Below are 12220 nucleotides of genomic sequence, written 5' to 3'. Positions count from 1 at the left end.
CGAGGTCAAAGAACAGCGCAACACTTGAACTTTCAACTTGTGTGTTTAAACTAAAGTCCAAAGCGTAGTAACTAAATGAGGAAATGTAGTTTTCAAATACAAATATGGTGATGTGGTGAGGAGGGGATGTGAGGTCACTTCCTCCCACCTGAGTTCCCCTGCCTCTCTCTGGGCCTGCTGAGCCGCCTTCTCCGCCATGATGTCATCACAGATCTGGTCGTAAGCCTTGTCGGAGGGGTGCTCCCCCATCACCCACACCCACACGTCACTGTCGGCCCCCGTCAGCCATGACAGACTCTTGGAGGAGGCTGTTGAAAAATGTGCACAGAAACACACACACATGCACACGTACGCAGGCAAACACACACACACAAACATGCAAGCAAGCACAAACACATCAGTAAGAGAAACACTACACTCATTGACGATAGAAAAACAGAAAAAATGTTCACTGCACATAATACATCACTAATTTCAGTCAGTGGGCAAAACACTGCAGAAACACGGGTCTGAATGTAACAAGCTTGGAAGATATATTTTTGTTAAATGAGGCTCCATGAAACATGGATGTGAATGTATGACAGTTAAATGTGAAGTTTACATGATGTACTCCTACAACCACATCATGAAACTTCACCTACAGCTCAGAGGCACTGATTCTAACAATCTGCAGATCCGTTGCAAATTAGAAATATGTGACCTGAAAGCCCCAACAGGTTACATCACTGACTTTATATCAAAGAACATGGAGGGATTCATTCAGACAATGGAATTAGGATGCATCTTGCATTACCTCTGAAAAAGATCAATCTTCCTCATGTAAACCATACGTGTCGGCATGCCCTGGGCGGGATTAGAACCCGAGTCATGCCCTGGGCGGGATTATAACCCGAGTCATGCCCAGGGCGGGATTATAACCCGAGTCATGCCCAGGGCGGGATTAGAACCAGAGTCATGCCCAGGGCGGGATTAGAACCCGAGTCATGCCCAGGGCGGGATTAGAACCCGAGTCATGCCCAGGGCGGGATTAGAACCCGAGTCATGCCCAGGGCGCGATTAGAACCCGAGTCATGCCCAGGGCGGGATTAGAACCCGAGTCATGCCCAGGGCGGGATTAGAACCCGAGTCATGCCCAGGGCGGGATTAGAACCCGAGTCTCCCGCTTGGGAGGCAGATGCACTGACAGTTGCGCCAATAGGGACGTCCCACTTGAAGGGACTGTCAGCGCTCCTTTGAGGTTCACCAGCTACTCCACGTTTCACTCAGTTACACTCACACCAGCACACCTGTGTTACCTTTCTTCATCGTGCCTTCCTCCTTCTCCAGTCTGGCCTCTCTCTCTCTCCACCGGCGTACCTGCTCCTCTCTCATCTTGATAAACAAAACCTGTTTCTGCTCCTCGTTCAGCTCAGCCAAGAGCTCTGGTTCGATGAACATATCCACCAAAATCTGCTGCAGCATCTTGCTGAGAAATGTTTTTACAATATCCACAGAGAAACTGATGTAGGCCTGGCAAGGGACACTTTTGGTTTGAAGTCTACGACTGAAAGGTATAAACAACCTGAAACAACACATTCACATTTATTTATTTTTTATAACTGCAACGTAGGCTGGTCCATGTTTTACTCACTCAAAAGACCTACTGAAGACACAACAAATTACATTCTGTACATGGCAGTAGGAGTAGGTTGAGATTCACTGAAGAGTGAAGACAGGGTGATAGTTACCCCAAAGCCAATATGTAGCCTATAATGCCATAATGGTGGTAGGGACATGTTTAAATTGAATCCATATTTGATTGCTTTGGTAGCAGGCTAAACTTGATTCAATTTAAACATCTCTACCAAGGGTTAACGCTAGCACACTTACTGTAACTATGCAAATCAAGATCAAATTGAACCCTCCGTTTTATTACGTTGATGGATATAAACGGTTATAGAATATTAAATGTCCCTAAAGTAACAATGTAGCCAAAAGGTAATCATGTTAACCAAAAGTGAAGCCAGCCCAGAATATGAAAATGCAGGACATCCAGGCCCAGGTTCCAGATGCTGGTGCTCAGGACCTGTAGCCCAGCTCACTATGGAACTAACTAACTTACCTTTTCCAAAATGCCGATAGCTATAGGCCTACGATGAAAACCAGGTCAAAATCACGCTTGTTTACTCTGTCCATGGGATCAGCACAGGAAGAAACGACGTGTTGAGACAGAGCTGCATAGTCTAGTCATGCTGTCACCTTGATCGATTCCCCGTGATTAAACTAAGCAACTCTAGACTTCATCCCGTCCACAGCTGACTAACCTTCTCAGTGCTCATTTCCTCAACCAGGTTGAACACGCACCTTCGAGAGAGAGACGCTCCCCGGTAACAGAAACATTCACCTCTCCCAATTCCTCTGTCTGAACTCCATTGACAAACAGGTTAGCCACTCCCAGGTAGATATTTATCATACAATAATGTTTATGTTTCTAAAAATCTAATAGACTAGGCTATTTCTGTAGCCTAGTCTGAGTAGCCTACATTAGACTATTCATTTGCCAGATGATGGAAACAGGAAACAAATAATAGCCTATTCCTCTCGGAGAACAATTGTTAGGCTTAAAGTATTATCTTGCTACTTGCGGCATAGCCTAGTTTATCACACATTTGAGTCCGTCCTATATGTAAAATCATAACTACTGCCGTTGTTTAGTGTCCTGTAGCCTGGGCTGAGAGATACGCAGTGGAACTTGTTCAGAAAGGATATTTAAGTGTCACAGTTGAACTGTTGCAAGCAGGGAGCCAGGGTGCGCTGCATTTAGGCTCCACCAGGGGGCGTGCTTGTTATAGCCATCTTAAACGATATGCCAATGTTGCCGCTGACTAAAAATAAATGTTTAGATTTACCATAAATACATATGCTATAGACAATGTTTGTCTATTAAAAAGTGAATCTTTTTACATGCGTACTTTGGGGAATAACAGAACCTGTAAAACAAGCAATTTATCTTAATGAAGACATGGCTCCTGCAGCAATGGTGATCTAACCATATGTGTTCTTACAGTTTTAGAACTGTGCCCAGTGTATTTTAAACATATGTGTTCTTACAGTTTTAGAATTGTATCCAGTTTATTTGAACCCTCGCTGCAACATTTGTGTTCTTACGGTGTTAGAGTTGTGTCCAGTGTGTTTTAACCCTGGCTGTAGCATGTGGGTTCTTCCAGTTTTAGCAGCTCTTTTCCCCTTTAGATTTCATTCAGATAGATGATGACAAGACTTCAAAGTATGACAATACACCTCAGAGAATAAAGCTGGAGCTGCAAGTTCACTGGTAGAAAGAACCCTCCAATGTTGCCAATCTACTAGATTTCTAACAGGAAGTGTAATGTGTCCTTAGAAGACTCAATATTTCATTGCTTTCTATGTCTGGCCTTCTGGATGACTTGAATGCCCAAATTGAAATGTCTACTTTGAGGAAGCAAATCCAGAGCCAACTTGTTTACAAACATATACATTTAGATCAGAATAGCACCGGGCATGGACTCAAAGGCAATAACCATTTCCTGGCTGGCGTTTGAACGGAACTCTATAATTTGTCCGTGTTTACACAACAAGCTGATTGTATCGCTTTGGTATGTGAGATTGTTTTGGAAGTGGTATCATGGAAGAATTAGAAATTACCCCAGACAATTTGTGCACTGGTGAGTGTTTGATGTCAACATAGTTGGAAGTTGTGCAGATATGGAAGGAACATTCTTGAGGAGAACCCAAGAGGCAGGTTATTAGTTTTGGAAGATGCGCAGGGCTGAAAGGGAGGGAGAGGACCATCTTATCACAAGTGAGTCTGACAGTGGAGAGATACTGTAGGGTTGACGTGCCTCTGAACATATAGCACTGAGGCCTAGTCACTGAGGGTCTTTAGTGGTTCTCTGCAAGCGTCTCCTTTCCACTTCTAAAATCAGCCATTCATTCACATTATGGAAGCCATTTCCTTGAGTGTGTGGTCCGACCAATCATTGCTTGATAAGAAGTGCGAGCATATGTAGGAGCATATGTAGGTGGGTGTGTCTACAGTTCACGACCTCTGACCTTGGGTCTTCTACAGTATGTGTTGACAGATGAGGGCCTTTGGAGCTGCAGTCGGTCATTGGTGCACAGCTGTCATCGCTCTTGTATGTCACATTCCCACAATGTCTGGCATGGAGTGGGATTGGAACCAATGACCTGTCAACATGTGTGCCGAGGTCACTCGGCCTCCTGCCTCCCTTTCCATCTGACATGTACAGAATAAGAAATCAGCTATGCACTATGAATATGTCTAATTCAAATTGGTTTGTCAAAACACCAATTCATATTTCAGTTGTTTCTATTTCTAATTTTGGGCTCACATACATAATGGAAAGAGAAACTACTGTACTAACAGTACTGAACTGTGTAGGTTTGAGTAATTGCTCATTCAACTTGACAGAAGTAGAATTCCATTACTTTCAATTAATATTTATAACAGTTAGCCCTACAACTGTGGTCCAGCAATTGCACAGTCAGTATATTTATCTTGGCTTTGAAAGGAAGTCACATGAATTCTGGTTTGCTGAGACACACGTACATGCAGGTGGCATTGGGAGCAGCGTTTCTCCAAATCTCCTGCTTCAACAAAATCTCAGTTACTCCCATTTTTTAAATCACGGCCTAGTTTTCTAAAGTTATCTAAAGCTTTGATTGATTGATTGATAGTTATACTTCAGTTTTCTTATGTTTTTTCCATCTCAATGACACTTGATTCCTCATGCAAACCAAGTTCCTCCCAAACAAGCCACTATTGTCCAATCAGACATTGCCAAAACATGTGGACCTTGCCCAGGGAGGCTCTGGTTGTCATCATCAAAACTTTGCCAAGTTCAAGAAGTAGGGGCCAGGGGTTCTCGAATCTGGACTCTGGCTAGGCTATGAGGTCTGAGGAAAGTCTTGGTCATAAAAGACTTGGCACTTCCGTATCTGCACCACCCTCTCAGTGATGTGGTGAATGGCCTCTCTGTTTCTGCCTGGCCATGGAGTGCGACCGCTAAAACACTCCCCTGTGTTGGGACTGAGGGATGGGGATTTGATTGTACTCAATCTGCTTATGCAAGTTCTCCACAGACCTCAGACCATGTTCTTGGATAACATTATCTTCAGTCAAGGAACATAGTTATCTCACATAGTCATTCCTTTATGTTGTCTGGGTTTGGGTAGGGGTAAAAGCATCTAATTAAGCAGTTTTTTTTAGCTCCATTTTTTTTTTAAAGCTCCATTAGAGACTAGTAATAAACATGTTTTCCTAGGGATGGGGAGGATATTTCACATTGTGATGTTTTCAGGTCAAGCTTGTTCTTATGCTGTGAACAGACGGTCAACACTAGTCACTATACGTAGGCCTTGTTTGCAAAGGAAACAGTGAGCATTTTAGTATCTTTACCACAGTTGTAGTAAAGGAAGGAAGGAAGACTTTTTTGTATGCATATTGATGTTGGGATGTTACATGTGAACTAGTGATGTGAAGTTCAGTGATATTTTCATACGCTATTGATTGAGTAATTGTTTCGCTCCGCTGTAATACCAATGTTCTCAACATCACAGCACCAGTCAAACCACAGCCCTCTGGCCGTCCACGCTCCGCCCGTTCCACGCTCCGCCCGTTCCCTAATTTATGAGCCACACTGTAAATATTTGTCTTGAAGACACATTAAGACAAATCACAGATCATAAATCACAGCACCTCAAATCCACCACATTCATCTTGAAAGATGATGAAAGATAAAATCCTCTTTATTATCATGCTGCAACTGACACATTCACACGCGTGCAGGAAGCCATGACCAGAAACACACACAACACACACACAATGTGGTCAGCTGATGAAATTTGATCTTGAATTTGATATGGTACATTGAACAATGTGCAGTGAAATGTTATTGCTGTCTCTGTGATGTCATCTAAACAGATTACAAATACATGTAAAAATATTCGGATTGCAATACATTTCACAGAAGAGCATACTGAGACTGGTAACATTACACCCTGTGCTTCCCGTTTTTCAACACATTTACATATGCCCCATTGACTTTCATTGTATCCCAGTGAGAGCCTGCATAAAAACTGCAGCTAGCTCAACACTGGAACGATCAGTGAAATTATGGTCTTTATGTTTCAGGTTCATGGTAGACAGACCAAAAATAGGGCTAAATGTGCAAAATAGCACACTACCCCTTTAAATCACACATGAGGCATGTGGCAGCCTTCAAACTAGTGATGCACAGGATAAATTCAAATCCCAACTGCCACCCTACATACCTGCCTGCCTACCTGCCTGCCTACCTGCCTACCTACCTTCCTACCTACCTACCTGCCTACCTACCTACCTACCTACCTACCTACCTACCTACCTACCTACCTACCTACCTACCTACCTACCTACCTACCTACCTACCTACCTATCTACCTACCTACCTACCTACCTACCTACCTACCTATCTATCTACCTACCTACCTACCTACCTACCTACCTACCTACCTACCTACCTACCTACCTACCTACCCACCTACCCACCTACCCACCTACCCACCTACCTACCTACCTACCTACCTACCTACCTGCCTACCTACCTGCCTACCTACCTACCTACCTGCCTACCTGCCTATCTACCTACCTACCTACCTACCTACCTACCTACCTACTTCCTACCTACCTGCCTATCCACCCATCCATCCATCCATCCATCTATCTGTTAGGGCTAACTAGCTTCAGGGCTCAAGCGCACGACACGGAAGGCAGAAAAACTCTTTGCCCAGCAGGGCGTTTATTCAGAGAGCTGGGAAGGGAGGTTTAGCTGAGAAGCTCAGGTCGCAGTGCCTGTGCCGAGCTGCAGGGGGCGTGTGAGGTAGGCACAGAGGTGGAGGGTTGTGGAGAGGCGGAGGAGGGGGGCGTGTGTGGAGGTGAAACCGTAACATCTATCTATCTATCTATCTATCTATCTATCTATCTACCTATCTACCTATCTATCTATCTATCTATCTATCTATCTATCTACCTATCTACCTATCTATCTATCTATCTATCTATCTATGCCGTTTGAAACATTTTTTGTCTTGTCTTGCTAATTGCAGAGTAACTGTGGCTGTGCTCAATCAATTAGTCCGGATGTAGTCCAAGGTGGGGGTGGGCAGGGGTTGCCAACAGCGACGTCTCTGATTGATGGAGCTTGCGCTATTGCACTATAGGATTGTGGGTAGTGTATTTTTTCCCCATATGACAGCAATAGTTGAGGGGAAAAAATGAGGACAGAATTCACCTATTCAACTATTGTCTTCATGCTACAGTAGACTCCATGCAAGTATTACTGTATCAGCGTCGGTTTTTATCATTTGGCTGTTGTTGTGAAAACACATCATAATAATCCTTTAGCTGGGAAAACAGCGGTCACCACTTCCCTAGGGTGAACTTGGGAAACACGAGAGCCAAATCTGCAGTCATACCTCTTGCATGCAGCCAGAGCCAGGCGGAAACAATGTCCCTTTCAGCCTCTCTCTCTGTTTTGACTGGAATTCCTCCACAAGCAGTGGAGGAGTGCTGCAATTAGGCCGACCCCTGACCAGGGTCAACATCTGGGTCTCTCCCCTGCCCGGCTAGCCTGGCTGAGGGACTGTTTCAGACTGCTGTCTATCACATTCCATAACTCCTCAGACCTCCTGTGTTCTGCCTCAGAACTGCACAATCAGCTGGATAGCTGGTCATAGCTGGGCTTGTCAAGGGCTGGTTGTGACTGGTATGGTGATGACGGTGATGAGGAAGAGGAGATGATGAAGATAATGGCGCGAAGTTGGTGGGTTTCATTTTTTGCATTTACATGATTTGAAAAGGTCAAATGTGTTTCTGAGACATTTAAACAGCCATAACATTTCACTTTAAAAAGGTAGGCTGTCAATGTGGGTAAGCCACGAATAAATATAGTATTACTTTTTCAGATTGACCAACTTTATTAATGAGAGTTTCAGTAAACTGGCTCAGGCTTTATGCAAGGTTGATTTATCTAGAGTAGTTGCTAATTTTATGTCACTCTTGACCCATTTCTTTATTTTAAGTGTGTCTCCAATTAGCTCTGACCTCAAGTAAGAAGGTAATTAATTTTGAAAGGCATGGCCTCATTTTTGAAGGCCTCACATGAAAACGTGTGTCCTCTTTACCAATTAATATTTTTGGTAAGACTGGATTATGGTTGCTCAAAGGAAGAGAGAATATCATGATGCTTGTAATTAGTGATCATGTGACACTTTACATTAAACCACCCTGTAATTGCTGTTGCAAGGAAAATGTATTCACATTCCGTATGATTCCATACAGCAATGTTAAAGTTACCTTATTAGTTAGTTTATTCATTGAGCACCCACATGACATAATATACAAACATGTTAATCAGATTTTTTTTTTTTTGATGAGTACTCTGAAAAGTGTGGTGTAATTTGACGTGGTCACATAATCAAGGCTGTATGGTTAAATGCATACCTAAACACCTACCCCAAAAAATCAGTCTGTTACCCAATCACCTACCCTAAGAGATAGAGACACATCTTTAGGTGATTATTTCCATTTGTGGTTCCTATGGACTGTATCCTTGATCCCAAATATTTTAAATAACTTGTTTACCTTTTAACCTGGTGAAAATGTATAATATACAGTTTATAATTACTCTATGCATTCATGATTATTAGTGATTAGTGATGCAGTTAAACCAGGCCAGGTCCAGCCTGGCTTATGTGCGTGGCTGGCTTGTTTCTGTTCAGGACTGGTAGGACGGAAGCTAGTCACGCCACTGAAATAGCTGTGAATTGAAATGACATGAAATAATGTCTGATAAATTAAGATAGGTCTTGTCACCTGGACACATCAGTTTTAATGGTTCCAATGCTAATCCAGCACAATAAGAGCGGGATAGTTAGCTCATGAGCTCACAACAACAAGCAGCAGCTTCCATAACATTAATGGTAGCGGTCAGTGGCTAAAGCAGTTACACTGATGATTCCTGTAACGGTAATTATTTTGCTGCAATTGGTTCAACTTCTGTTTCTGGACAAAGGTAAGGGATAAACCCAGGTAACACAAGGCTAGCGGACCTACAGCGGGTCCCCGATGGGGGACCTCCGGCCGAATCCGCTGGCGGGTTCCTGTCCATTTGCACATCGAATGGCAAGCGGACCTCTGGCGGATTATTAGCGTCAGGGACAGCAGTCCGCTAGTAATCCGAAATGCTCCCGCTATTGCTCCACCACCATTCCACCGGTAGTTTATTGTCTATATCCTAGGTATACTGTAGGTATAATTTCAAAACAGGAGTATTTCAAATGTTCAATTACTGCAGTCTAGCCTCTTGCGCTGCCTCCAGCCATCCTCCTTGTCTGACGGCTACTTGGTAGCCTCCTGCTGCAGGGCCTCCTCAGTGGTTCCCTTGTGACTGGGTTTTTCCTTGTAGCCCCTAAGAGGGATAAAGAAGATATTAGCTCAGAAACACATTTCTGCTGTATTGGCACAGCGACAGTAGAAAAGGACAGGAAAGTTGGGAGAGGAGGGGACTGACCTTCATGCTCCGAGGTACCCATTAATTTGGGGCATGCTTTAAATTCTAAACATGATTTATTTACAACAGACTATTGCATTACACCAGGGATTCTCAACCTTTTGTAAGGCCCACTTCTGATTGTTAAAATTCTGAGGACCTAATTGAAGCAGATCCTGATCCACCCCTTGGTGATTTTTTCACTGTTTACTCCATTGACTAGACATTGAAAGAGAAAACAACACAACCTCTGCACTTGTTTTATTCCAGATCACAGGAACATAGTGGTCGATGATCAGCACAGACAGGAATGAAGGTCACATGTAGGAAAAGACACAACCCATGCATTATCAATTTTGTTAGACTCTCTGACATGAAAGGTAGACACTACCATTGCTTAAAAAAAAAGTAATCTGTACAAACCTGTGATCATGATCATGAAGCTGAGCCCAGTTTCTTAAGTGAGAGGACAGCATACTTGCGCTTGTTGCACGCAAGCTTTCCTCAGTATTGTGACAATATTACTACTTTTTAAACCCATAATAAGCATTATTTGACCTTTCAATTCTCTTCATTTACATAAACAGACAGTGAGTGTGTGGTATCCAGGGGGTGCAGACACTCTTGATTATCAGGAAGCTGTCGCACACAGAACGTTGGTGCTCACCAGACTCCAACAGGGCTGCCAGCATCAATGAATAGTCTCTTGGGAAACAAACTGACTGCGGAAGGGAAGGCGTTGAAATGGACCAAAATGTTGACCTTTTGTCCAGAAAGGGTAATGTTTCAAAGGCTTTCCTGGCCCCGCATGCACACACACACACACACACACACACACACACACACACACACACACACACACACACACACAAACACACACAAACACACACACACACACACACACACACACACACACACACTGTACACAGACACTGTAGCCTGACATTGCCAAATAATAGATAACACTTGTAGGACCCCTATGCATTCCACCACGTCATCACGTCATGTCATCAGGTCACACATCTTCATGACCTACCGTCCAAACTTGTTAACGGGGTTCTCTATGCAGTCTTTCTGAATTAGTATACATACGTAAGTGGCTGCTCTGGTGCCAGCGAAGGAGCAGAAGATGATTTCCTTCTCAAACAATCAGTTCATTGTGCTCCACACTGACATGCTCTTCAGATTAGAGGGCAGAATAAGAGGAAACTAAAAACAGCTCTTCCTCCTACACAAAGTCATACACAATGAGATGGTAAGGACTGCATCCAGGTCTGTGTGCTGTATATTAGATACAATAGTATCAGCGTTTTATTTCCATTAGATTTTTTCCATTAGATTTTCATCATGTGCTATCTTTCTATTCAAAATAAAGTAGTTCCTCTTTTATACTCGGCATTATGGAAAAATGAATAAATTATGAATTAATAAATGAATACAATTATAATTACTTTATGTGTAGCTCGTTTACATTGTTATAGCATCTGGATGGACAGACTGCAGACAGTGTGCTTGGCTGAGTTATGAGTGTAATGTGTCCGAACAGAACTCAGGATTTGCCCGAGCAGTCAGCTGGAAACACGTCCTATCTCCACCATCACAATCATCTGGTTCACTGGCACAGTCAGAGTTAAATAAACACGTTGTCATTTAACAATGGAAAGCAAGGAGGGGGAGGGTCGTGAGCATGACTAGAATGCAAAGTTGTCAGAGAATGGTCACAATATATTATTCTCTCCATTCAGAATGAAAACATACAGCCTACCCTTACATGAAAATTAGTGCTTGATATATTTGATAATTTGATGTAGCCTATGTTGAAAAATAAGTGCCAATGAAATGGCATTAGTTAGTAACCTATTTTACAGAAAAGTGGATGGGTCTGAGTTGGATGCCGTTGGCACAGATGTTGGGGGGTTTCACGGGAGCTCAAGCACTTACAAAGTCCACTTTTAAAACTTGCGATGCTAAATGGGTCTCTGTGTAGGGTCCCCCGGCGCAAGGAAGCTAAGCCAGAAAGCTCAGTTTGAGGAACTAGGAGCGAGAGACTGAACCAGGCAAGAGTAACATAGAGGAGCTCCGCGGTCCTGCAGCAACATTACGCGCCACGGACGCGCTTTATTCATGTCTCCAAAACACGTGGAGTTGGGAAGCCGGCGCGAGCGCCTTTTGGATTCTATGGTGAAAGACGAAGGGGCTCTCTGAGGAATCTCATGAAATGATGATCGACAAAGTAATGATGAAACAAATACAAACTTCTGGACTTCTCTGAAGAATTGACTGTCATGGTAGGTTGGTCACTAAAATAAATGGATTATTGAATGAGAATGGTGGTTTGGTTTTTGGTAATTGCGCGTATGGATTTTTAAGTATGTCCACTTGAGTTTGTCATCCACAAGTGCTTGTTTAAAAATACATACAAATAATAATTTCAACAGAAGGAATACATTCGATTATCTGAAACAAGAATATGGATTTAATTTGATAAATGTTGATATAATTGTCCTGGTTATATACCCACAATGTCTGATGATGATAGTCACATAGAGATTTCCCAAGGTAAAGGATGATGCTTCAGGTTCATGCAGTCTCGGGCATGAGGTGCTACCCTGAAGGGGTGTTTTAAAATGGTGTGTTTGATGAAATAGTAA

The 12220-nt window shown here is 43.1% G+C and overlaps 1 protein-coding gene across 4 annotated transcripts in view; it reads right to left on the bottom strand.

The window, feature by feature from the left end:
- sh2d4a (SH2 domain containing 4A) overlaps nt 1-2558 on the bottom strand; it is a 9429-nt gene extending 6871 nt beyond the window's left edge. Inside the window, exons 1-3 of one of the 4 annotated variants that reach the window (XM_084441857.1) lie at nt 2102-2558; nt 1287-1561; nt 149-308 (exon numbers count right to left, since the gene is read on the bottom strand). In XM_084441857.1, coding sequence (XP_084297983.1) covers nt 149-308; nt 1287-1461 — 335 coding nt within the window. In that variant the 5' untranslated portion in view covers nt 1462-1561; nt 2102-2558. The remainder of the gene's footprint in view (nt 1-148; nt 309-1286; nt 1562-2101) is intronic. The other 3 variants (XM_084441858.1, XM_084441859.1, XM_084441860.1) reach the window with 3 other exon arrangements.
- Nucleotides 2559-12220: the final 9662 nt, after the last annotated feature.

Source organism: Borostomias antarcticus, assembly GCF_949987555.1.
Source record: "Borostomias antarcticus genome assembly, chromosome: 8".
NCBI classification, from domain to species: Eukaryota; Metazoa; Chordata; class Actinopteri; order Stomiiformes; family Stomiidae; genus Borostomias; species Borostomias antarcticus.
Note: the sequence above shows the minus strand (reverse complement) of the source record. Positions and strands in the feature narration are given on the sequence as shown.